General features: G+C 42.4%; 1 protein-coding gene across 5 annotated transcripts in view; it reads left to right on the top strand.

Annotated features, from left to right (window-relative positions):
• The window catches only part of EFCAB6 (EF-hand calcium binding domain 6), a 253,339-nt gene that overhangs the window by 74,376 nt on the left and 151,574 nt on the right, over positions 1-27,389 (top strand). For all 5 annotated transcript variants that reach the window (XM_070790542.1, XM_070790543.1, XM_070790540.1 and 2 more), the window contains 4 exons: positions 558-694; positions 4,856-4,968; positions 12,226-12,350; positions 19,345-19,493. In XM_070790542.1, the coding sequence (XP_070646643.1) occupies positions 558-694; positions 4,856-4,968; positions 12,226-12,350; positions 19,345-19,493 (524 nt within the window). The remainder of the gene's footprint in view (positions 1-557; positions 695-4,855; positions 4,969-12,225; positions 12,351-19,344; positions 19,494-27,389) is intronic.

Below are 27,389 nucleotides of genomic sequence, written 5' to 3'. Positions count from 1 at the left end.
TGGGGCCTTACCAAATGCCTTTCAGGTCCGCATGCTCAATAAATATGCATTTGCTGAATTTGGGAAAGATTTGGGAAAGATTGCTATAAAACTTTTCCTGTAACGTCTTTTAAAAATTCAGAGGGGTTGAAATATATACTCATATTTTTCTAGCTCCTAGTAAAAATAGTTTGCATATGGCTATGAAAAATAAAAACTGTCCTCGTCCAGCTATGCCAGAACTATAGTTTTAAAGTATCAAGTAACAAAAAAGATTTTTGTGTGGCTCTTACAAGGGAATGAATTGTGTATGAGACCTACCACTTTACATCAGAAAGTTTTTTTCTCAACTTACTAAGACCATTTATAGAGAAAATTGCTTTGAAAACATTCAAGAAATGGAAAGTGTCCTTTTTTCCACAGATGTGTCATTTTGCAATATCTACGAGTGTGCGTCTTTGGAAACATTTTATTTTACAAGAAGTGTTTAAACACGTTCATCCTCCCGATGTTTTATTACCATCCTGATTTTTAACACTGGATCTTTTGACTTCTCCTAAATCGCTTTTTATACGCAGATTTTCAAAAACATTAAAACTGTCATCAAAGCCCTTATGCTCATTGATGTTAACACAACTGGTCTGGTCCAGCCACACGAGCTGAGGAGGGTTCTGGAGACCTTCTGTTTGAAGATGAAAGATGAGGAATACAAAAAGTAAGTAAGCAAAGGTACGCTGGGACACTGCTCAGTAGAAGCGCCAACCAGTTTCAAAATGGGACTTGTCAGGTTTACTGGATCCAAGCAGCATCTTCCCTCCCGCCTTCTCTGTCTGACTGTTTTTTCTTTTTAAAATAGTTCTAACACTGGATTATTTTTTAATATTTATGTTACTTATTTATGTGACTGTGCCAGGTCTTAGTTTCAGCATATGAACTCTTAGTTACAGCACGTGGGATCTAGTTCCCTGACCATGGATCGAACCCAGGCCCCTGCATTGGGAGGTGCAGCATCTTAGCCACCATACCACCAGGGAAGTCTCTGTCTTGACCATTTTTAAAAGAGATACTCAGTCGACGTTTCTCTCATGTTCCTGAAGCTCTCCACAAATTCTCAAAAGTGGGAGCTAACGGCTCCAATTCCTCCGGCCCGTCTCGGGTGAGAGTCCGCTGCCCTGCAGCTCCGAGCTCATCTCGATTACTTGAGCCATGCATCACCAGGATCTCCCTCTGCCTGCCTGGCACCACGCCCTCTGCCACCCAGGAGTCCAGTTCACAGATGACTCCTGCTCTGGGCCTGGGGTTAGGAGAAGAGTGAAAATGTCACCGTTTATTCTTTGGTCGCTGCGCTCCTTCTTGGCCCTCTATCCTGATGTAGTAACAGAAACCGACTTTTCCTTTGAGAACTGTGGTTGCCGGGGTTGGGGCAGGCACGGCAGAGCTGGGGGGATACAGGAGCTGCTCCGTGGCCTTTGAAAACCGCGGCCACCTGCTCCTGACTCGAGGGCAGGGTGTGGAAGCAGCACAGTTTTTGAGCCTCCAGTAAGCTCCAGATCATTTAGAAGAAGCCAAATGCTCAGATTCTGTGGTTACCTGACTTTTGAATGGAAGCCTCTGGAAGGGGCACCCATGTGTAACCTCAGTCAAGAGGTCCTCGTCGTCTTCCTGCCTTTTCCCGCTTTTCTCAGCACCCTCTAGGCCATTAACAAAAGTACCAAGCTTGATTATTTCCCCCCGAGCCTAGGGTTTCACATCACACCGCAGTTATAAATCGCTAGTAAAATGGGCCATTGTGGTTGCTTACGTCGTTTTATTAAATAAAGATGACGTTGCCTCTGTTAGGAAAGGAATTTGCTCCCAGAGCAAGGAAGTCTGGAGGGCACATGACAGCAGCCTCACAGACCACGGCAGGGCCTGGAAAGCCTGGAGACTTAAAGTAGGGATATTTCCGAGTCTTTTGAATATTTTCTTCTTCTTTTTCTCTTTATAACCCACCTCAGAATATAAAAGACATAATAGATGTTTTAATTTTTACATCTTTCCGACTGGGAAAATGTCCAGAATAAGATCCAAACAAAACAAATTAAATAATTTTGTGCACGCAATTATAGAACAGAAGCAACACTCTTCTAAAACAGGCAATCAAAATACAAAACAGTGTTTTATTTGACAATAAACCTTGTGTTTGGCACTGCAGTCTCCCAACCTAGTAAATCTATAAAAAATGTTACTGTCTGTTTCCCTATCTCACAAGTATTGAATAATAAAGAACTCCACAAATTTTTATTTGAGATTTTTTTTAAGCCTCAAAAACAATGCTGTTTGTGTGATAAGGCTGGAGGAACTTAACATAATAGAATTGCTTTCCTTTAGAACTGAAATGGGGAAGATCAAAAGTAGACCATTTCTTCAATTGCTTTAATGCTTTTCTTATTGAAGCTGGAGAATATACTCTTTCCTTGAGAAGCTGCTTCAGTATTAGCTTTGCCTTTTCAGTGTTTCAGCAGGCAACACAATGTGTTTTTGAATGCTTTCTTTTATCTGACAGCTTTGTCTTTAATATCAGCCTTCAGCGTGGGAGGGTGGTAGGGGGGCACGGGGAAGTGGGCGTGGGCTGGGCTTTGAAGTCAGGCGTGCCTGGGGTCAAGTCTGTGTCTGCCCTCCCTGGATTCCTGGGCCTCCCTGAGAGTCAGCTTTCTCTTAAAGAGATGGGGACTCAGGAGCCTGCCTCTCCAGGCTGGAGGACCTGGAGGAATGTGCCAAGTGTGCCTGGCCATGTGCCTGGCACGTAGTAGGCGCTAGTTTCACAGCGATAATCTCATAATCATAAAGACTCCACGGGTGCCCTCTGCTCTCTGAGAAATAGCTCTCTTGAGGCTGCAGAATACCATCCAGCCTGTGGAAACAAGAACTGGGGGAGACGATCACTGCCAGGTGCTACGCCTGGCCCGACCGTCCTGAGACCCGCGGGGCTCTCTCTTCCTTTCCCGTCTCGCACCCCTGTACTGTCCCGTGCGTTCCCCTGCAGGACGAAATATTTGAATCCGGGTAAAATCATTTTTGTGACCTTGAAAAACAAAGAAACAAACAAACTCAGTTGGTCAGCCTGCTGCCTGGGCAGGTGAATGCAGCCCAAAGCGCAGGTGTAGGTGGTGGTGCTGAAGAGGTTTATGGGTCCGTTGGCATCATTTCCTTTGTCCCTGAAGGCAGCCTTCCCACGTGGCCCTCTTGCCCTGGGCATCTACACACGTATGGGTTCTCCCGCCTGCAGATCAAGTCCCTGGGAAAATGGCCTTTATTGCTGAGTCTTGGGAATGTGTCCAACTTGGGATTGGGAATGCCTTGATTCTTTTTTTTTTTTTAAAGGCTTTTGAGAGACTGCATCCTTGGGAAGTACCGAGGCTTCATTTTTGCATCATATCTGTAGGAAATATTACCAAGGGTTGTGTCTGCCTGTTCTCAGCAACCGTGTAGCAGGTATTACGAATGCCGGTGGGCTGAACTTTAGGAAAGGTCAGGATTTTCTTGAGCCAGTGCCAGTTGGAAGGAATGCTGAGTTTTCACAGGAAGCGGGAGAGCCGGTGACGGGTTTTTTTTTTTATCAGGATGCTGACATTTTCCTGGAGCGGCAGAGCAGCGGAGACTTTCTGCAGGACAGCAACTCGGAAAGGAGCCCATCAGGGGCCACCTTCTGGGTTCTTGTGCTTACAGCTTATGTTTGCCAGGCAGAGTCTACGGATGAAAGATGGAGCTATTTAGGGAGTCTTAGTGTTAACATCTGGCAGCTATCATATCTCAAGATAATTTTTCTTATTAGGACAATAGGCAGGATTCACCAAAGTGGAAAAAAAAAAAAGGTATGCATTGAAATGAATACACGACATTACTCTTTGTTAAATTTGGAAAACAAAAATAACAAATACTTTAAGTGATAATTACTAAATTTTTAGGAAGCAGCATGAAATTAGATAATTATAGAAACCAACACATATGGAGACAATATAACCAAACATTTAAAAACTGTCAATTTTTTAAATAAATGTAATAATGCAGAAATTATCTAGAAAACCATTTATCAAGTAGCAGATTTGAGTAATAGAAATTTCATTTTAGAAACAAAAAAGAAAATAATCCAAACATTCCATTTATCTTGACTTTAAAAAAAGAGTGTCTCTGTATATTTCAGGAAGAGACATTGCTTAAGTGTTTTAAAAATTTCTCTTTCTATACATGCAAGTCCTAGAAGGCTCCAAGAAAAGCTCCCCCCTCCCACCTTTAACTGCTTTAAAATGATATGCCATCCTGGGCACAGCTTCTCTCTGAAATGATGTACTTGGTCAAGAAGCTGGGCTGTGTTCTGTCCTCCCCCAGCTCTAGATTTGTCTGGTTATAGAAATCGTATGCTGACTCATGGCCCAGATCCATCTCCCACCAATTATTAAAGGAAATGGGGCCTGCTTTTGCTGTCTGAGTGCAGAGGTGCCCCTCACCCACTCCCACCAGAGAGGGGAGAGGACCCTAGGGGTGCAGGCAACGGCGTTCCTTTCACGAGTCCGAAGACGTTCCTGTCCAATCATACCAATACACAGCCCTCTGGAGGCAGAGTGATGAGATTCCCCCCCGCCAAATATCTGCGTTTTATTTATTTAATTTATTTTTTAATTGAGGCATAGTTGATTATGCTAGTTTCAGGGGTATTTGCATTTCAAAAATCTTACAGTAACATTTCCTAGGGTTTACTTCTATTTTCTAGCTCTAGCTGGAGAAATGCATTAAAATTAATGCTAGCCCCAGTGTAAAGGTACCTCAGTAAAAAACCTGCTTCATTTAGATGCTCTGTATCGTAATTTCTGAATACTAATGAATGCTTCTATTTTAGGTTCGCACAACACTACAATATCGATAAAGACGCTGCAGTGGATTATAACGTTTTCTTGAAGAACCTCGGTTCAAATAACGACTTGAACCTTAAATATAATATGGGAAGTCAAGGTCAGTATCTTTAAAGCACACAGCTAAAGATTTCAATATCCTTTAGCATGGTAGTTCCTCGTCTGTGACTCTGTCCTGAGGAAGTGCTTTAAAATACGGAAAATGCGTTATCCACCAAGACAGTGACGGTATCCTTATTTGTAAGATGACATAAATGTCTGAAAACAGGGAAAGGGTTAAGTGAGTCACAGCTTATTCACGTGATAAACTGTGCAGCCACAAGCAATGATCTCCACAAAGTTAATTATAACTTGGAAAAATGTGTGTGGGATATCAGTAAATGATTAGAAAGGAAATCTGAACTATGGATTGTCTTTTAAGTGGTACATCTCTGGGTATTTGATTCTTTCTGCTACCTCTGTATTTTCAAAAATTACTGACAGTGAACATGTAACTGCTCTTCTAATGATGGGACAAATCTTGATACAAAAGGGGAAATAGTTGAGTAGTCGGTGTGGTTATGCCGGACACTTAAAGCCAGGCTCATGTAGGCATACGGCCTTGAGAAGGAAAAGCCTTCCTCGTGCTGGTGGAAATCCCAGCCTCTGGAGCGCAATGCCTGGGTTGCACAGTTCTGCAGAGAGCAGGGGTGCAGCTCCTCCAGGTAGATGTATGGAGCACACAGCGGGAGGTGCTCCCTTCCGGCTGTAGGTTGTTTGAGGCAAGAGTTTTCTTGCCTCAGGGGTTTGCCACGTGGGACCGGCTCATTCAAGATGGGTTGTCACTGTCTGGGATCAACACAAGTGATTGCAGCAAATATGCATGGACTACCTCCTCTGATTCCCTGATCTGCCTGACTGGCAAGCTTAAAAAAAAAAACGATAAATTCTCAGATTTCAGCCCAGTTTCACTAACCAAGATAGTGTATAGCAGACCCCAGGACTCTTACTTTTCAAAGCCTTACTAGTTTGGGGAATTACTAGGCCATATGAGCTGCCCAGGACCCTCTCATCCTTTACACTGTGTTAGCTCACCTGCAAGTCACTGGACTAATAGGCCCTTCACTGAGTACAAAGCCAAGTGAAATCGTCTTGACTTTAAGAAGTATGTGTGCGTGTGTGCGTGCAGGTGTGTGTGTGTGTCTGTAGGTACATGAACGTACATATATGTTAATAGGACTAGTCCTGTTAATATTTTAATAAGATGGATAAGATAAAGCATGTCACATAAATTAATCTTAAAAAAAACATCTTTTTATTGTGCTCTGTGGAGTTACTTCATAAAACTTAACTTTCAATTTTATTTTTCTCAACAGCTTTGTGAGGTGGATATTATTATCCCATATCTTAAGAGGAGAAAACTTGGACTCTAGGGTGTTAAATGAATTTCCCAAAGTGACATAGCTAGTTTGTGGTAGAGTCAAGATTTGAACTGTTAAGCTCCGATTCTTTGCAATGTCTGACTCTTTGTGACCCCATGGACTATACAGTCCATGGATTCTCCAGCCCAGAATCCTGGAGTGGGTAGCCATTCCCTTCTCTAGCGGATCTTCCCAACCCAGGGATAGAACCCAGGTCTCCCGCACTGCAGGCAGATTCTTTACCAGCTGAACCGCCAGGGAAGCCCAAGAATACTGGAGTGGGTAGCCTATCCCTTCCCCAGTGGATCTTCCTGACCCAAGCATCAAACTGGTGTCTCCTGCATTGCAGGCGCATTCTTTACCAGCTAGCTACCAGGGAATTACTCAGTTCCAAAACAAACTATTTAAATGCCTACAAGAGAAAAACGAAGTGTCATGGCGTTCATGGAAGGAAGAAGGATGTCTGATTAAGGGGGCACTTTTGCAGGACTGGGGTTCACAGGATGTGTGTGATGAGCACCAGGGGAGTAAGCTCTCTGGGCTCAGGGCCCTGGGGGGTAGCATGTCTGGCAGAAGCCTGGGCTGTGCACACTTAGCTCAGGTGGGATAGGAGGCGGGCTCCAGCCTGATCACAGAGAATGTCCGTCAGCAGCGGGCTCATGTGCCTGACTTGGTGATCACAGTGACCGGCCTCACCTCCAGAGTGTGCGTTCAGTGCCAGCCACCAGGCTGAACACGCTCCTGTACTGGGTCTTTTCCTACTTCCTGCAGCCCTGGGAGGCAGGCACTGAGGTGGATGACTAACAAGGTGAAATAAACAACCAAACGGTTCCTACCACCCAGGAATAACCACTGTCAGCATTATTCCTGGCATCTGTTCATACCTCAATATGGAAAGGAGAGACAGCTCTCTAATCCTAGTAATATTATACATCTTTGAATAAAGCTTCTGTTCCATTTTTCAGATTCATTTCCATGATAGAAACTATCCTTATGGCGGATGGTTTTGCTCTTCTCTATTGCATACATTCTCTTGAAGTGCTTTATTCTCTTTGTCCTCTTCCTCTGTATACATAAGGATCATCCTAGGTCTTTTAGCTACCTCTGTAATTTGATTTTCACTAAGGACCATGTTGTTTTGTCTCCTTTATTTATTCGATAATGTTGTTTCCTCTGGCCTACCATATTGTTTTCTTCTCTCACTGTTTTACTATCTTGTTATTGAACTCTTGTTTTAATGAATTTGTGTTCTTATTAAAATGTTCTGTAAGTAATTCTGTGCTTGAATTATGTTTTATTCCACGGGAGGATCCTCGATTTTTCACATTATATTCCTCTTCTTCTTTCTCTATCCACCATCCCCTTCCCCCTTTTTTTTAATTTAAAAAAAATTAGTTTATTATATTAAACACATCATTGAGATCTACCCACTTAACAGATTTTTAAGTGTACAATATTGTTAGCTATAGGCACAGTGTTATATGGCAGATCTCCAGAATTTATTAACCTTTATGAACTTTTATGCCCATCGACTAGCACTCCCCATTTTCCCTCACCCCTTTCACCCTGGCAACCACCATTCTGCTCTCTGGTTCTATGAATTGACTATTTTACAGAGCTCACATAATTGGAATCATACAGTTTTTGTTCTTCTGTGATTGGCTAATTCTACTTTACGTAATGTTTTCCAGGTTCATCCATGATGTTGCATGTTGCAGAATTTCCTTCTTTTATAAGGCCAAATAACATTTCACTATATGTATAAACCACACTTCCTGACCCATTCATCAATCGGTGGCCATTTAGGTGTGTCCACATCTTGACTATTGTGACTAATGCTGCAGTGAACGTGGGAGCTCTTTGAGATCCTGATTTAAATTCTTTGTTGGCTAAACATCTGAAAGTGGAATTACTGGATCATATAGTAGTTCTGCTATTTATTATTATTATAAGCTTTTCCCAGTATATTTGGTTTCTTCAACATTTTGTATTGAATTATAGTTGATTTACAGTCTTATTCAATTCATCAGTTTCAGGTGAACAACATAGTGATTCAGCGTTTTTATATAGTATATTCTATTTAAAGCTATAAAAGTTTGATGCATTCCCTGTGCTGTACAGTATATACTTAGAGCTTATTTATTTTATACATAGTAATTCCCTACCACTAATTTGCCCCTCCCCTAGTTCTTTTTTTTTTTTTTTGTAGAGTTTGTGTCAAAAGAAATTTGGATTGGTTAAGCATATTTTTTTCCTTTATATTAATACATCTTCAGCTAATCCCAAATAATATCATACTAATTCACATGAAGGGCTTCCCTGGCGGCTCAGGGGGCAATGCAGGAGACACAGGTTTGATCCTTGGGTTGGGAAGATCCCCTGGAGGAGGAAATGGCAACCCATTCCAGTATTCTTGTCTGAGAGAGCCCATGGACAGAGAAGCCTGGCCGGCTACAGTCCAACAGGCTGCAAAACTTCGGACGTGACTTAGTGGCTAAATAACAGCAAAACACAACTCACGTGAGTTACAGGAACTTTAAGCAGCGTTTTCTGGATTCTTCTCTCCTCTCCTTTGTTATATCGCTGTCATATCATACTTTGCATACACCATGACCACAGGCAAGCTGTGCAGCTAGCCCAAAAAGGAAAAAAAGGCAAAACCAAAGACTCCCCGAAACGCAGGGTACAGTCCTCAGCTTCTGTTATTCTGCTGAGATTTCCTGTCTGTTCATTCATTAGGAGTATATTGTCCTTCATATTCTCACACACTGTTACTTTAACATTTTTAAATACTTTAAATTTTTTAACTGCTAATTTCAACATCTAGGTCATTTCGCGATTTGGTCTTTACTGATTTGCTTTTTAAAAAACGTGGATCATAGTGTCCTATGGTTTTTTGTTTGTTTTTGGTCTATGTCTAGTGATTTGGGAAATTATCCTAGATACAGTAAATTTTGCCTTATAGAGACTGAATTCTCTAATGTTCCTCTGAAGAACTTAAGTTTTTGTTTTGGTAGCCAGTGTACCTTAGTAGGAGACTAAACTCTGTCTTCCCCAAGCGGGTTAACATGTGAAATCTTTGTTCTGCTGTTTCGGGCTTCGCTGGGTGTCTTGTTTTCTGCTTTGCACATCTGTAGTTTGTGGTGTTAGCTGGAGATTTTGGCAGGTTTTATTCATAGGCTTTGGAGATTCTCCTCTATCCCTTTTTCCTTTATGTTTGTGCTTTCCCTTTTTACTTTCCAGTCGCGGTGATAGTCCTGAATTCTCTTTTTTTGATTCCTAAAACCAGAAAGATCCTAGATTTATATCCAAACTCTAGCCACTTAGCATAATGTTCCAGCCAAGGCCTGCCCTCAGGCAAAAGGCCAAGGAAACAAGAAACTCAATGAGTTATTTTCCCATTTCTCCAAGTGTTGACTCCAGTTTATGTCATTTGCTTTGCAATGCCTTCAGAGAGTTTTTTGTATATATTTCTGCCAAAGTTTGTCATTGTTGTCTGCTGGGAGGGTTGCTTCATTATGAGCCAGTCCACCATGACCAGACACAAAACTTTCTGTCTGCCACATTAAGTTTCTTCTTGCTTCAGTTTATCATAGTGTAAATTTTGGGGGGAAAAATTGGAAGGGGGCAGTATAAATGCATAGTGAAAAATTTATGTGAAATTTATAGTTTATATTTTATACAAACTGTATAAAAGTTATATTTATAGTTATAAAACTATTTTAAATTTATTTATTTGCTTTGCTGGTTTTTACCCTTTTTCCTTTTGCTTATTTTATTAAGTTTTGTAAGAAAGGCGTCTCTAGTTCATACATTTACAGTGACCCACTTCTGTACATAGAACAATATTTACTTTCTACTAATTTTTCATATTTCTGGACTTGCTGCTTTTGTTCTTAATAAGCCATTGTCATCTTGCTTATTAAAAACGCCATCCATTTGAGCACACAAGGAAAGGACACTGGGGTAGGACTTCCTTTTTCCTGCACCTACGACATACAGAGCTGCCCACTTAAGTTGTTTTGCGTTTCCTCTCCATTCCATTTCAAATCAACCAGAATCCTTCACAGGAAATTTTGGGAAAATCAGGAGGGGGCAGGAATTATCAAGCTGCAGAGATGCGGGAAAGCTGGTCTGACTGCGATGAGAGAGGAGCCAGTGAACATGGCACAGCTGAATTTGTCAGCCCCTTTTGTATCTAGAGCTGCTCCGCCCACTTCCCGCATACTGTCCTGCGTGTAGAAAAGTCACCCACAATGCGTTGCTGCAAATGGATGAACTTCTCGCTGTGTGAGCCCCGTTAGAGTAGCAGCAGCCCCCCATTGGAAAGCAGGGGGAGACCCACCTCCCCGAGTGAGACCGGCCTGGCTCCCCACCCCTCAGTGAGTGAGGCCCTCGCAGCTTCCGTGTTCCAAGAGCCCACGTTTCAAGCACTGGGCGTACTGGAACCACAGCACTCCAGGCTGTGTTCTAAAGGACTGGCTTTGTATTTTATCGTGTAGCCACAGGGATCCACTAGAGACTTCCTTTTTTCCTTTTACTTTTCTTCTCTTTTTTCCGTTTCTTTCTTCCTTGTGTGTGTGTGAGGTAGAAAATGGAATTCCAGATGACTAGCAGTTTGTTAACTGCAGCTGAGTAGTTATAAGTATGCTTAATTTGAGTGGAGCTTATTTGCAGACATTTTAGGAAATAAATCTGGGAAACCATTTGTGATTCTCTGCAGTCGACTTTGAGAAAGAAAACGGCTATATCTTAGATTTATTTTATTCTCTTTTATTATAAAAGTAATACATACTTGTCGCAAAAAGGCCAGAAAACCCCAAAACACAAACTCTCACTTCCCTATAATCCTGCCGCTGTGTTTTCTTGGTGTATTATCCTCCCAGGTCTTATTTCTGATGCATAGATGGATGGATGGATGACAGGAAAATACACAAAATAAGTGTTAAAGTGAAAATTAAACTATGATAAATTGTCTTTTCTTGCAGTCATGAAACAGTTTCAAGGAAGATTTTTTGCATTCATGGTTTAGACAGGCCCTTTGTTTTTAATGTCTGTGAGCCATAATTTATAGAACCAGTCTTCCATGAGTGGGTATATAAGTTGGTGCATTTTCCCCCGCTTATAGACAGTACAGAATGTGTCCTTGCACACATGCCTCTGTCCCGTTTTTCCTCTAGTATAAGGTTCTAGAAGGGAATTTGAGAACATTCAAGTACCAGGTTTTCTACATACAAGCCGAAACTGATTTCTTTCACAGTCATTTGCCTTAATCCCTGCCTATTTGACAAGTAGGAAAAAATTAACTGGTGTTAATTAGACCTTTTAAATTACGAGTGAGTCTGAGCAGTTTTTCATACCTTGCTTAGCTTTTTAAAAACTCCTTTTTTAAAATTTCAATTACCTGTTTAAACCTTAGTCTGTTGTGTGATTGGGGATTTATATTTATCTTACTGATTCATGAGAGCTACTCATATATTGTGGAAATTAAGTTGTGTTCCTCACGTATATTAACAATAGCTTTTCCCAGTTATTTTTCTTTCATTGTCACCTATGTGTTTTTTAACCAAATCAAAATAAAATATTTATGTTGCCAGGACTCTCCGTTATTTACCTGATTTCTGGCTCTGATGCATGCTCTGGAAAGGACTTCTCACACAGTGATTATGTATTACATGACATTCTTCTTAATTTTCTTCTACTACTTTTATGGTTTTATTAGTCTACTTAGTGTGCATTTGCTCTGTCTAGATTTACCCTAGATAAGATAGCAAGTAGATTGATTTTATTTTTTTCTAAAATGTCTAAGAATTCTAATAGCACTCATTATAAAAGTTTATGTTTTGGTTTATTTGAGTCTTAACCTTTAACATGCAGGTGGTGATGAAAAGGAAGTACTTAATACTTGAATGTATGTTTGACAGTCTTCATAAACTGAAGTTCTTTTGTTTTAATAGAGGTCCTGTGGGAGAATCAACGAGTCAAAAGTTTCAAAAGAGAGGAACCCCCCAGTTCCGCTGTATCTGACAATATCTGGAAAAACTACTCCTTGGATGAAATTGAGACGGCCTTTTGCCTAGAGGTAAGATTTTTTCCCAGTGCCAGGGTTATCTAAACTGTGAACCGAGAAAGTGAACAGCTCTAGAAAACCACCAGCCTAGACAGTGTCTCTAAACTGTGTTTGTAACCTGCCTCCATCTCCCAGAACACTGAGACCTCTGCCAACAAAAATGCATGGATAATAATGACCTCGATGAGAGATTGATTCTCAGGTACCGCCTTGGTGCCACTCACACTCTAAGTCTAACAAGAAATATTTAGACCTATATACAGACATGATACAACTTTGCTGAGTAAAAATAAAGGAGAGCCTGACTAGATGAAGAGGTCTTTTCTAGTTCTTGGACTGGAAGATTTAGTATTAACACATGGTCTTCCTACATCTGGGTGTGTATATTTATATATGTACGCACATTTACATATATATTTTTTGTTGTTCTGAAAAGTTACAATAGAGGGCTTATGCTGTCACATATATAACATTTTATAAAGGTATAATAAGACAATATGGCAGTGGTACAGCAGTGAACATTCAAATTGAATTAAAACAGTAGTTGGTTAATGGACTGATCTTGATATACGAATTTAGCATACGATGTGCGGCATTCCAGTACAGTGTGATGGGGACAGGGAAGAGAATATTCAGTAATTATTATTTAGATAATTCCCTAGACAGCCATCTGGGGAAAAAAGCTTGGAACCTTCCACTCTCCACACCAACATAAATTCTATATGCACCAACTATTTAAGCTTAAAAGTAAAAAATATGAGTGAAAATTTTTAATCTTGAAATTTAGACTTTTAAGCATGAAATAAAGCCCCAAAATCATTAAAGACAAAGACTGATAAATTTGTCTTAAAATGAAAAGGCATCGGTACAGCACACGCTCTCATAAACAAATGATAAACTTGGCAAAGCATGTGCCACATAAGTGACAGATAAATAGTAACTGTTCCTAACATATGTAGAGCTTTTTGTAAATTATTAATTTAAAATTTTCAGCAGAAAATTGTCAATGAGAAAAAATTAACAAAAGCCGTATAGATTAAGGGCATTGGAGGAAAGGGCACATGAATATTCCATTGGTAGATTAGTAAAAACTTGTTTTCCTTGGTTGTCGTTAATGAATTTATTGTTTTCATGAAAACACGGCCATTCCGAAACACATGACCGTTACGAAAAGATGTAAGCAATTCTGAAAAGTATAAAGAAGAAAGTAATAAATTAAATCCACCACCCAGAAATAATCGAAGGCAACATTTGGTGAACATAATTCTAGGCCTGTCTTTATATATTAATAGAAGGATGGCTGCATCAGTGGGTGGGTGGGTGGATACACAGAGAGAAATAATTTTATAAGAAGAGAATCATGCTCCTCTTTACAAATAAGGCATATTTAATTTAAATTTCTTTGAGTTTACCAGAAGTGAAAAAAAATCATTACCATCAACCTCATAATTAACCCTTTTATGGGGCTGCCTTTTCATACCGCTCATAGGGTTTTTGGAGAAGGCAATGGCAACCCACTCCAGTACTCTTGCCTGGAAAATTCCATGGACGGAGGAGCCTGGTAGGCTGCAGTCCATGGGGTTGCGAAGAGTCGGAAACAACTGAGTGACTTCCCTTTCACTTTTCCTTTCATGCATTGGAGAAAGAAATGGCAACCCACTCCAGTGTTCTGGCTTGGAGAATCCCAGGGACGGGGGAGCCTGGTGGGCTGCTGTCTGTGGGGTTGCACGGAGTGGGACACGACTGAAGCGATTTAGCAGCAGCAGCAGCGTGGGGTTTCGCCATTCCCTCCTCTAGTGGACCATGTTTTGTCAAAACTCTCCTCTGGGACCCGTTCATCTTGGGTGGTCCTCTATGGCATGGCTCATAGCTTCATTGAGTTATGTAAGCCCCTTCGTCACAACAAGGCTGTGATACCACTCTAATGGGAGAAAGTGAAGAGGAACTAAAAAGCCTCTTGATGAGGGTGAAAGAGGAGAGTGAAAAAGCTGGATTAAAACTCAGCATTCAAAATACTAAGATCATAGCATCTGGTCCATCACTTCATGGCAAGAAGAAGGGGAAGAAATGGAAACAGTGACAGATTTTCTTTTTGGAGGCTCCAAATCACTGCGGACAGTGACTGCAGCCATGGAATTAAAAGATGCTTGCTCCTTGAAAGGAAAGCTATGACAAAGCTAGACAGCATTTTAAAAAGTGGAGACATCACCTTGCCAACATAAGGTCCATCTAGTCAAAGCTGTGATCTTTCCAATAGTCATGTACAGATGTGAGAGCTGGACCATAAAGAAGGCTGAGCTCTGAAGAATTGATGCTTTTGAATTGTGATGCTTGAGAAGACTCTTCGGAGTCCCCTGGACAGCAAGGAGATCAAATCAGTTGATTTCTAAAGGAAATCAACCCTGACTGTTCATCGGAAGGGCTGATGTTGAAGCTGAAGCTCCAATAGTTTGGCTGTCTAATGAGAAGAGCTGACTCTTTGGAAAAGATCCTGATGCTGGGACAGCTTGAAGGCAGGAGGAGAAGGAGGTGACCGAGGATGAGATGGTTGGGTAGCATCACTGACTTAATGGACATGAGTTTGAGCAAACTCTGGGAGATAGTGATGGACAGGGAAATCTGGCACGCTGCGGTCCATGGGGTTACAAAGAGTCGGACACGACTGAGCGACTGAACAGCAACCACAAAAAATGGGGCCGCCTCTGTGCCGGGCAGTGTTATAAGCGTCCCTTGGGTTTTCAGGCCTCATGGCAACTCTAGAAGGTAGGTAGCATTATCATCCCAGTTTCAAGCTGAGGAGACCGAAGCTTGAGGAGGTTTAACAACCTGCCCAGGTTGCTCTGCCAGAGACTCTCTGGCCCGCTCTGTACCCCGGGTCCTCTTCATGACGCAGTCCTCAAGTGAAGCCAAAGATATTTCTGGACTTTAGATATTTCTTTACCACAAGAAATATTCAGTCCCAAGAGGGACTTTGAGACAAGAAAAAAGATTAAGAAAGCCTTGAAGAGTTGGAGAAATGACGGTGCTTTGAAGGATGTCTCAATTACAGACAGTGAGGGCTGGTTCTGCTGTGAAATTCCTCAAGACTGGCACTTCCTGTGTTTCTTCCACCCTCCCTCCCATCTCACAATTTTTTGCTGTTTGTATTTTGTTCTCAGTGTTTATGATATTTACATTCTGTCCTATTACCATAATTCCCCCAGTTGTTTTACCCTCATTTTATATTTACATGAATTCAGTACGTATCGCTCCACTCCAGTGCTCCCCTTGCTCATGCCTTTCAGAGGACTTTATTTTGATATATTCTTGGGTTGGCTGAATTTCATTGTCAAGTAATTCCCTCAAGAAAGGCTCATGGGTGCTTTATTCCCTTTTTTTTTTTTTCATACTATCTCCCTTTTTTTTTTTATTAGAACAACAACTTGGCTGGATATAATTCTTCCACCATTCTTTCTTTTACTCAAAATGTTGTTTTTCTACAGTGTCTTCTGGCACTGGGTGTTCTTGAGAAGAACCCTGAGGTCAACGGATTTTTTTTTTCCCTTCTTATAATTTTTTTTTTCTACCATGATGCCCAAAGTATTTTTTCTTGATCCATGAAATGAAAAAGCAAAACTGAGCTGTCTTGGCATGGAGCATTTTGTCCGTTTCCTGGAACACAGTATATTCTTTTGATGAATGAAGATTCAGTTCCTTATTCCAGGGAAAGTTTCCCTGTGTCATGTCACGAATACCTCCTCCTTCCATCCCTCCTACCCCCTCCTGTCTTCCTTGCATATTTCTTTCTTTCCTTCAGTGGTCTCCCCACTTATCCTTACACTGGGCCATCTTTGTCTATCCTTGATGATAACTATCCTCTCTTAGTATGCCATCATCTTTATTTTTCCTCTGCTTTCATTGAGATTCTGTCAAGCCATTCCTACTTTATTTGGCTTGCAAGATCTTAGTTCCCCAACCAGAGGCTGAACTCAGGGCGCTGGCAGCGAAAGTGCTCAGCCCTAACCACTGGACCGTCAGGGAATTCCCAAGCCATTCCTTTATTGACAATTTTAATTTCAGCCTTGTCTTTTATTCTTGCTGTTCCTAATTTGTTATTAGTTCCTTAGTAACGCTTTTGTTTTCTATTTTTTTTCATCGTTTTAGCATCTTCAAGCTTTTGTTGTAATGAATTTGTATTCTTACTTAGCTCCTTTCTATCGTATGAAAGCTTTGCTGGTGATATATGTATATATTTTGCTGATGTGTTTTCCTACAGATTGGGTTGTCTTCTGCTTGATGTTTGTTTGTTTCTTTTCTATAGAGGGTTTGCACAGTTGCAAAACCATCTATTTTCATCCCATTTGTGCTTGGCTTGAGATCCACTCGTATCATGGATGTAGTCATATCTTCGTTGCTGTACGGTTTTGCATTAGCTATATATACACAAGTTATAGACTGTCCTATGCTCGGACATTTGGGTTGCTTCTGGCTCTGTGCTGATCCGAAGATGCCCCTGTAAGTGGTTGCCTACATATCTTGTGGTGTGTATATGCAAAAGTTTCTGGTGTGTATGTGCAGAGGGAATTATACCCAGGCATTCCTTGCTGGGTTGTAGGGAACACATTCTCATCCTTTTTTGGCAGTATCCAATTCAGAATACCAATTTACACTCACATTGGGAGCATGTGAGAATTCCTGTTGTCCCATGTACTCACCAACACTTGAAGTCCTTTGTTTTTTACCTTTTTGTAAGTCTGATGATATTTAAATGGCATTTCAGCTATAATTTAATTTTATTTCTCTTTTTACTGATGTGTCAAATAGCTTTTTATACTTAAAAACCTTTCTTCAGAACATTTTTGGTAAAACTATATCCATTTTTAACAACTATTTATTGAGTGCCTGTGTGCATGTGTGCCTGCTAAGTCGCTTTAGTCGTGTCTGACTCTTTGCAACCCATTGGACTGCAGCCCCCCAGGCTCCTCTGTCCATGGAATTCTCCAGGTAAGAATGCTGGAGTGGGTTGCCATGCCTTCCTCCAGGGGATCTTCCCAACCCAGGGGCCAAACCGGCATCTCTTACATCTCCTGCATTGAGAGGCGGGTTCTTTACCACCTGCACCACCTGGGAACCTCGAGTGCCTACCATTTGCCAAATTGTGATTCATTTTAGACCATGAACAAAACAGACACAACCGTGGCTTTTATGGAGATTGCGTGACCATATATCAGGGAGAGAGCTGTTAAGCAAATACACATTTACAAATACCATTTTCCTAGGGTGGAGTGACTAAAAAGACGGGGTGTCATGAGAGAGAGTAATGAGGCATCTCATTGCAGTTGGGGATCAGGGAAACACTTACAAAAAACACTTGTACAAAATCGAAAAAGTGTACCTTTTGTTTGTCAGTACTGTGGTGGTTGCCTTGTGTTGCTTCAAAATATAGTGCAGATACACACTAGTTCTTGTGGGAGAAGTTTCATGACATGTTGTTAAATGAAAAAAAAAAATTGTTAAAACTGAAAGTGTGGTATGGTCCCATTGTTGCAAAGCTGTAATATACTCTTACGTGATCATGTTGGAGTTTTTGGAATACCATATGAAAACCTGTGGGTTGTGAGACTTCCAGGTATCTTTATGGCCTTGTTTATACTTTGCTGAATTGCTTGCATTTTTTCTTTTGTTTCATTATGAACAGTAACGATGAAAATTCCAAAAAAAGTTCGACGTGTTGCAAAGACATGATTTCTGTTTCACTCCTAGGCTTTTTCCCCTAAGTTCTTGATTTTGTCAAAACACTTTCCTAGGAAAAAACCGTATTGGAAACTGAATGTCATTAAGATAACAAAATCGGATTTCATTAATCCAACAAATATACCAAGACCAGACTCTATGTCTGGCTTTGGCTTCTCTCCACAAGTCTTCTCCCAGGCAGCCCCCTCTCCCTGAGAGAGAGATGGGTACATTTAGCCGCATTTTGGGTTAATTTTATGCAACTTTCCAAGGAGCTTAGGCGCTGGGAGTCTCTAGACTCTTTTAAAGATTTCCCCCTTAGATTTCCGATATTCCTGTGCACCCTGAGGAAGTCTTAATGAGTGTGCTTCTCCTTCGTTTAGTGGATAGAGACCCTTGTATGTGTGTTTCCCTGTTCCAGCAGCTTTAAAAAAATAAAAAAAATTTTTTTGGCCATGCCACATGGCATGTGGGGATCTTAATTCCCAGACCAGGGATCGAGAAATACAGCTTTTAAAAACATCACCTTCTACACCAAGTTGATGGTTCTTTTGTTTATCTTCTTATCACAGTTAGCAGGAAAAAGTGAATTCATACAAAGTGGAGAGGGTTGGAAATATTGAAGAATATTGTTATTACTCAATAATAAACAGCAGGAAAACCTTTGGAAATAAAACCAATCTTCACAGCATTTTTATGAGTCATATAAAAATCAGTGGTTAACCTACTTTACTGCATTGTAGAAGTCCCATAAGCAAAGCTCATTCACCCTGATTCTTTGAAATTCCCCATGAAAAAAAAAAAGATAATTAAAGAAATGTCCAATGTGTACAAGGTTTATGAAATTCTTATATTAACGATTTCCCTTACAGTAAAAGCAACTTCTATTTTTAATAAGATGCTACCAGCTTTTTGTTTGATTGACCTGACTTAATCAGGAGCAGCCTAGCATGGGCTCACAGTAAGGATGGCTTGCAAGTATATTAAGAAAGATGTATCAAACTGGCAGATCCACCAAGTATTTTTAGCTCTGAAATTTGAGTTAGAGCTATTATATGTGCTGTTTTTCCCCAAGAAACTTGTCTGCCTTGTCAGTTGAGTAGCTGTGGCTGGGGATACTGTTTTGTAGTAAGCTCATCAATTAAACATTTGAAGTTCAGTACATGCCATAGTAACCTTTTTGATCAGTTTTGGGAAGGAAAATGTGAAGAGGTTTTGGTGAAAATAAAGTGGTTAGATGGCTCTGCGCCACTGATTTCTGTGAATGCCGCACTCTAATTTTAATTCACCGCAGCTTTCCAAGTGCTATGAAAAGGTTGAGAAGGCGCTGAGTGCAGGGGACCCCTGCACAAGTGGATATGTGTCTTTGAATTACCTAAAGATTGTCCTCGACACCTTTGTATACCGATTACCAAGAAGAATTTTCATCCAGTTAATGAAAAGGTAAGAGTCCCATTGTTTCCTTGACGTTTCCCCCCCCAGACGTCAATCGTGAGAATAAGGAACAGCTTCATTTATATTTTATTAATGTTTTAGACTTTTTTTTGCCACTGAAAATTTCAAACACATGCAAAAGTAAAGAGAATAATGCACTGAACCCACGAATGCGCCCACCACCCGTCTCAAACATTCCCCTCCTGGCCAATCATTTCATCCCTACCCTGGCCCACCTCTCCTCTACCGCAGATATTTTTGAAGCAACTACCAGACATCATATTTCATTGAAAAGATCTCACTGTGTCTCTTGAAAAGAACTCTTGCAAGAAACATGGTGCAAATACTGTTTCACACTTAATAGAATTATCAATAGTATTAATAAACATCCAGTTGGGATTCAGATGTAACTGATTGTCTCCCATTTTCTTTTATAACTAATTTAATCTGTACATTGCAATCTGCCATAATTCGTTTTTAATCTATAGGGACCCTCTCCATTTGCTTATTTTTTTCCTGCTTAAGATGCGTTCATAGAATAGGTCTGGGTTGTTTGTTATGTGGAGTTTCTTAGAACCTGAACCTGACTGACTGCAACCCGCAGTGGCATGTAACCTGCTCTCCTGTCTCCCCCCCCAGCCCCGCCCCTGAATTGGTAGGTACACAGATCCAGGTTCAATTCTGGGGGCAAGAATGCCTCACAGGTGCTAGCGAGCATGTGTGCACTGCTTATCTTTCTCCTTGTGATGTCAGCAGCTGTGTTGATCATCCCTGTACCCGATTGTGAAGTGGTGACACTGAGTGTCTCCTTTCTCCTTTTCTCACCTGGAGTGCTTCTGTAATGAGAGCTTCCCGTCTCCCACCGTCTGGTAACCGTGAGACACAGAATAAGAGAGGCAGCAGCTCCTTGGTTCTTTCCCTTCGCTTACTGCTTTTCAAAATAATGAATTGTGTTCCCAGCATCCTCTAGAAGTGAGCAATGAGTGATTCTTCTTAAAAAAATATGATTATGAACTCATGAGTGTTGACATATTTGGTGTGTTTCAATTTACTAGAGTTATTATTCCCCTCGATCCTCAGCTTGACCTGTCTTGGCCAGAGGAGCCTTTTCCTGTTGGCTCTGAGTCCTGCTGGGTGACCCTCGTAAGTCCTTGGGTAGCACTTCTTGGTGTCAAGGAACGCCCAGGCCCTTCTGGGACATCTCTTGCCCACACCTGGAGTCAGTCGTTTCTCCCAGGACCCCTGTTTCCTTTCAGTTGGAAGTGGTATATATAGACCGACCTCTGGGTGAGGAATACTGTCTTTGGTTTACCCGGCTTTCTGTCCAGGTAGCTAGAAATCCTTTTCTCCGGGGACGTAGGGTTGAGGCTGATGGAAGCTTGTCCTGCGAAACTCTGAATCGTTACAGGACACCTCGGGGTCACCTGGAAAGGAGAGGCATGAGAGACAGAGAAGGAGAAAATAGTACCGATCCAGACCACGGCACCTCCTTCCCTTCTCAGCACCCTGCGTGTCACCGTCACTTAAGTCTTCAGGTTCCTTTTAGTTCTGCGTGCATTTTTCGTTTAATCGGTCAGTCACCATGCAATTCCTGAGCACTTGCCTAGGAACTCGCTGGGGACTAAGAAAGCCATGATCCCTGCCCTCGAAGAGCTTTGCCTGCTGGCGGGGATACTGATGTCAACAAACACACACGGAATGAAATAAAATGTGCAGGGTGATGAAGGCTCCAGGGCTTCCCTGATGGCTCAGTTGGTCAAGAATCTGCCAGCAATGCAGGAGACCCCAGTTTGATTCCTGGGTTGGGAAGATCCCCTGGAGAAGGGATAGGATACCCACTCCAGAGTTCTTGGGCTTCCCTGGTGGCTCAGCTGGTAAAGAATCTGCCCACAATGCGGGAGACCTGGGTTCGATCCCTGGGTTAGGAAGTTCCCCTGGAGAAGGGAAGGGCTACCCACTCCAGCATTCTGGCCTGGAGAATCCCATGGACTGTGCAGTCCATGGGGTTGCAGAGTCTGACACGACTGAGTGAGGTATATGAAGGCAGTGGAGAGGTTGGCAAGGACGTAACGGAGAATAACAGCAACTCAGACCATTCTAGGGTGGCTGGGCTGGAGGGGCCTCTCTGAATGAGTGAGGTCAGGGAGAGCAGCCCAGGGCAGAGCCTCCTGGGCAGGGCCACGACCCTGTTCGGGGGCTGCGCCAGGAGCCCTGTTCTGGGGACTCAAAGAAGCTAGTGCCTGGAGCCAAGCTGACAAGCGAGCAAGAGGGCGGAGACCTGCGGCGGAGGCAGGCAGGGCCGGCAGGGACGGGGGCTTGTGGTAAGCGAGGGGGTTGCAGACAGGCTTTGTCGGGGGATTCCACCTAGAGACCCCATCTTCAGGCACACGGCTTCCTCCTTGGCCGGCACCTTCTTTCCTCAGAGTGTATTTCTAAAAGTCTCATTTGCCCGCAGAGTGTGAATGTTTTCCCGAATTTTTATAAGAATTGCCAAGAATTGTTGTTTTCTCGGAAGATAGCAGTGACTTACATTGCTGTCAACGCGGTGTGAGGGTTCCGGTTTCATATTCTTTTCAGTGCTAAATATTGAAATTGTATTAAAATATTGATGACCTAAGAGGTGTGAAACGGTAACCCCCTTCTTGCTCTAATTTATGTCTCTTGGAGGGATTGTTGAGGTTGGACTTCGCATGAGCCCAGAATGCTCTTTAGGTCCTAATTGGTCAATGGCCCCACGGATGGTTTTTCATGTCATTTTCGTCACCTTTTTGTTTAATAATTTTTTGTAATTATTTCATTATTCACAGAGAACCCTTTTCTGTCACAGGTGCTCGCTTTCATTGTGATTCCTCATTGTTTAGAAGTTTACATTTTAACATCATCAAATGCACTAATCTTTGTCCTTTGCAACGTCTTCTGTTGCTTCTACCAGTTATCATTCTTGTCTAGGCTTGATAAAAACTCTTTTCTACCCTGCTTGTTTTTCCATTTCTTTGAACACAAAACGCTTCAGTCCCTCCTGAAATAAGATGGGTGTCCCAACTAAAATAGGTGAATGAGAAAAGGGACTCGTGTTCCCAGCAGGTGGCACTGGGGGGGGCCCCTGCCTGGTGCTGACCTCTGCTTTCCCGTGCTCTCCTCTCAGGCCCCCCAGAAGGTGGTTGGGACACCTGGTGTTGCTAGAGGAAACTCTTTAATTCCTCTCAATGTTTGTAATCTGAGCATCACAAGAAGCCACGAGTCGTCTTCTAAAATTTAGGCTTAGTCTTTTTGTTAACATACCAGGACGTGCCCATGATTGCACTGGACATATTCTGCATGACTTTTGTGTTTAAACAGTGATTTAAGGGTTCATTAAGAAACCTGTGCATGACTGTTGACAGCTCTATTTATAATCACCCCAAACTGGAACCAGCCCAAGATACCTCAGCAGGTGATTGGATCAGCAAGCTGCTTTACATCTACACGATAGACTATTTCTCAGCAACAAGAAGGAAAGAACTGTTGATACCTACACATGGATGACTCTCAGAGACGTGCTGCGTGAGAGAACCCAGTCTCGAAGGTTCCTACCACAGGAGCCTGGTCATCCCATGGTGGGCGAGAGGAGACCCTTATCACTACCCAGTCTCAAAGGCTCCTACCGTAGGAGCCTAGTTATCCCATGGTGGGCGAGAGGAGACCCTCATCACTACCCAGTCTCGAAGGCTCCTACCGTAGGAGCCTGGTTATCCCATGGTGGGCGAGAGGAGACCCTCATCACTCCATCGTGAATGGTGGGGGAGGGCCTGACTCCAGAGGGCCAGCAGCAGGGAGGCTGTGGAGGATGAGGCAGTCCTGGGTTCTGTGTGGGGCGGTGGTTCTGTGAATCTACACGTGTGATAAATTTGTGTAAATGTGTACACGCAAACCCATTTTTACTGCACTTGAAATTGAGAGAGAAAGTTTTAAAACTCATCCCTTTTTTAAGGCAAACAATACAGAAAAGAATAAAGGAGGAAGTAAAATAAAATCTAAACTCTCATGCCCTACAAAATGATTTCAGAAATTATTCTCCTATCACATTTAAGAATGGAAAGAAAAAAAATAGGCATTTTTTTAAAGTTTATTTTTAAAAAATACTCCAGATCTAGGACCTAAATTAACAACTCTTAACAGCTTGGTAATGAGACATAAAATCTTGATCCAAATGTTAGGGACGTTAAAAGCTATTTTCCATATATATATATATTCTAATGTAATGGTAGGCTGTAATTGAACCGATATCTTGACCTTCATTACTAACATGCTGTGCTTTTCATTGTCGCCTAGCCTTTTATATAAAATAGATCTATTAAAAACAAAACCAGTGTTTAAATATGAAGAATGAGGTTTGCGGGAGAGTTGAGAGGATGGAATAAATGCTGTGACTTGCACGTTCACCAGAGCCTGGGCTTCATCCATCCATCACGTGAACAGGTCCCCACTCAGAAGCATCTCCCGGTGAGAAATTTCCCATCCATGCTGGGAACATTAGTAGCCTGGCAGAGCTATGCAAACAAAAAGCAAGCCATTTAGCCCAAATTATATGAAGTGTAGAAGCAATATCCTGGGATATATTTTCAGTTATTGGCCAAACCTTTTTTAACCCACACGTCTAGGATTTCTTCTATTTGTGTGACATTCTAGAAAGGGCAAAACAGTGGGAATGGAGGAGAGATGATAATCGCAGGACTGGGGTGGGGGACGCTGTGACTCACGGCGGGCAGCACCAGGAGGTTTTGGTGTGAGGGAGCTGTTCTCTCTTCGATTGTGGGCCTTTTCGTCTGGCAGTGCACTGGGCAGGGTCCAGGCAGAAAACAGGTGGCATGTAAGTTTACCGAAGGAACTTTTACCCTGGTGAAGGCAGGGCGAAATGTGCAATCAGTAGAAGGGAAAGCATTTCTCTCTCCTAGGTCTGAAGGGGCAAGAGAGGAAGGAGTTAGTGAGAGGAGCAAGAAGGTCGCTGAAGGAGGCAGCCACCCAAGAGCAGATAAGGCCTTCAGCAGGAGTGCGGCCAGAGCCACGCTCAGCCCAGCGGGGAGGGGCTGGGGGGTAACCGGCCTGCTCTCTCCTTTTGCCGTCCAGTCCTGCTGCCGCCTCCCACTGGCCAGCCCGTCTGAGAGCCAGAGGCACGAGGGGCCGGTTGAAGCAGGTCACCAGGATGCTGTGCAGAGGGGAGGAGGGCAGAGAGTGGGTCTGGACGGACGTGTCCGGCGCTGGCCATTCTCAGCCTCGGCGACCTTGGAGGGATGAAAGCCCTGGTCCTTTGTAGAGATGAAAGCCTTGTGTCCCCAGGCAGGAGCTGCTCAAAGTCCCCACACGAAATCTAGGATGTTAGCTCTATGAAATATCCGTAGCTACGTTCGAGACGCCAGGGGCTATGTGGATTTGCACACGTGAATGCCATCATCACCTGATTATATTTGCAATAATCCGGTCAGTTTCTAATACCCAAGTATTAGTAGCTTTTGCATGGGTGGCCAGGTGATTTCAATGAGAAGGTTGTAGAAATCAATCCTTTTCCCACCCCTCATCTCCACACGTTGCCAGAGGCATGAGTGTCTACACTTACCCACAGAAGTGGTATTACTTCTTGTCCGCTCTCTTATGAAGGGTGGGGTCTCCTCTTTGGCGTTTCCTATCAGCACAGCCCTTATTCCACGGAGAGCAAAACCAACGTGAGGGTTCTGCAGTGACTAAGAATACTTACTCCAATTACATTTTCTGAACCTGAAGGAGCAACCAGGGGATGAGTCGATGCTCTTACTGGACCCACTGTAAAGTGGACTTGAGCTCCATCTCGTCGTCGTTCATTTGCTCAGTTGTGTCCAACTCACTGAGACTCCATGGACCGCAGTACACCAGGCTTCCCTGTCCACTATCTCCCAGAGTTTGCTCAAACTCATGTCCATTGAGTCGGCTCCATCTACCACCTCCATAAGCCTCTGACCTACACACCATGCTGGCACTTCGGTTCTTCAGAGATTATCATTAGTCTGGAGCCACTATCTATTCATCCTGAATGTGAAAACCAAATTTATGTTTCTTCTCGTTAACCCAGAGATGGAGTCACATGCTGCTATAAGACCCCCACCTGGCTTCATGGGATGGGAAAGATCGATTGGGAGTAATACTGGCCTCCCAGCATCAGAATCCAGAGGGATAGGGGCCCGAGGAAATAAGAGGAGCCCCTGGGGCATTTTTAAAGTCTTGTTGAATTCGTTTCAATGCTGCTTCTGTTTTATGTTTTGGTTTTCTGGCCCTGAGGCATGCAGGATCTTAGCTGCCTGACCAGGGAGCGAAACGGTACCCCCTGCATTGGAAGGTGAAGTCTCAACCGCTAAACTGCCAAGGAAGTCCCCAGAGGCATTTTTAAGAATTAAAAACCCAGCAATATCCACCTTTGTGACTTTGGTTAATAATGGTTACTCGTGTGATTAGCAAAATTATCTGCTGACTCAATTTTTTGAAAACTACATTTATTCATGTTGATTATAAAAACTGTACAGGCTCAAACTAGAAAATAGAAAAAACGATAAAAAAAATTACCCATAATTGTAATAGCCAGAGATGGCCACTATTAATATTTTTGTCTATTGCCTCCAGAATTTTTATGTGTGTGCATGGACACATGCTCCGTACATGCTTAACATGGTTGATGCCATATGAGAAATAAATTATGTTCTGTTTTCTTACAGAATATTACATCAGGAGGATTTTTTTATGTTGTTAAAAAAAAAACCTTTGAACTTAATTTTTAACAGCTGCCTAATGTTTTGTCAGCCCTTAAGTCAAAGGTTTTGAATGCTTCCAAGGTTTACATTCCATTTTGCTAAGATGCCCTTCAGAAAAATGTGGATTTATTCTCAGGAGTGAGGTTCATGAGAGTGCTTTTTACCAGCATTTAACATTGCTGTCTTTAAAGACTTGCTAATTTGATAGGTGAAAGAGCAGCGCCTCGTCGTTATTCTGATTTATGTGACCTTGATCGCTGCGGGGTTGGCACGCTTTTCGTGTTTAACAGTTATATGTACTTCCTTCATGAACAACTGCTTGCTCAGGTCCTTTGACCATTTCCTAAAATGGTCAAAAATATTGTGGTCCCAGTACAAGTCATATAAAGTTCTTTCTCAAGCGTATAGCTTAATGGGCTTCCCTGGTGGCTCATATGGTTAAGAACCTGCCTGCAATGTGGGGACCAGGGTTTGGTCCCTGGGTTGGGGAGATCCCCTGGAGAAGGGAATGACAACCCACTCCGGTATTTTTGCCTGGAGAATCCCATGGACAGAGAAGCCTGGCGGGCTGCAGTCCATGGGGACACAAAGAGTCGGACACAACTGAGTGACTAACACACAGTTTAATGAGTTTTGGCAACTGTGTGTGTTTAGTAACCACTCCCTGAGTAAATGTATGGAATGCTCCGTCACCCTGTGCTGTGCTCCTGCACTTTGAAAGCAGTCCCTCCCCTGACCTCTCGGCCCCAGGACCACTGGTCTGCTCTCTGTCACTGTCTCTGCAGTTTGGTTATTTTTTGGCGTGCTCACAAATGGGATATGCGGTCTTTTGTGTGGGACTACTTTTTCTTTCACTTTCCAAGTTTTAAGATTCATCCATGTTGCTGCACATCTAAATGTTCCACTGATTGTTTTTGCTGAGTAGTATCCCATGGATATTCCCCAATTTGTTTATCTACTCAGCCATTGATAGACATCTGGATTGTTTTCAGTTTGGGGACATTGTAGAAAGCGTTGCTATGAACATTCACATACAGGTCTCATTTTGTGTGGATATGTTTTTATTTCTCTTGGGTGAAATACTTAGTAGTAAAATTGCTGGGTTGTATGATGAATGTGGGCCTTCTAGGTAGCTCAGTGGTAAAGAATC

The sequence above is a fragment of the Bos indicus genome, chromosome 5 (assembly GCF_029378745.1).
Source record: "Bos indicus isolate NIAB-ARS_2022 breed Sahiwal x Tharparkar chromosome 5, NIAB-ARS_B.indTharparkar_mat_pri_1.0, whole genome shotgun sequence".
NCBI lineage: Eukaryota > Metazoa > Chordata > Mammalia > Artiodactyla > Bovidae > Bos > Bos indicus.
The sequence above is the reverse complement of the archived record's forward strand: the minus strand, read 5'-3'. Positions and strand labels throughout refer to the sequence as shown.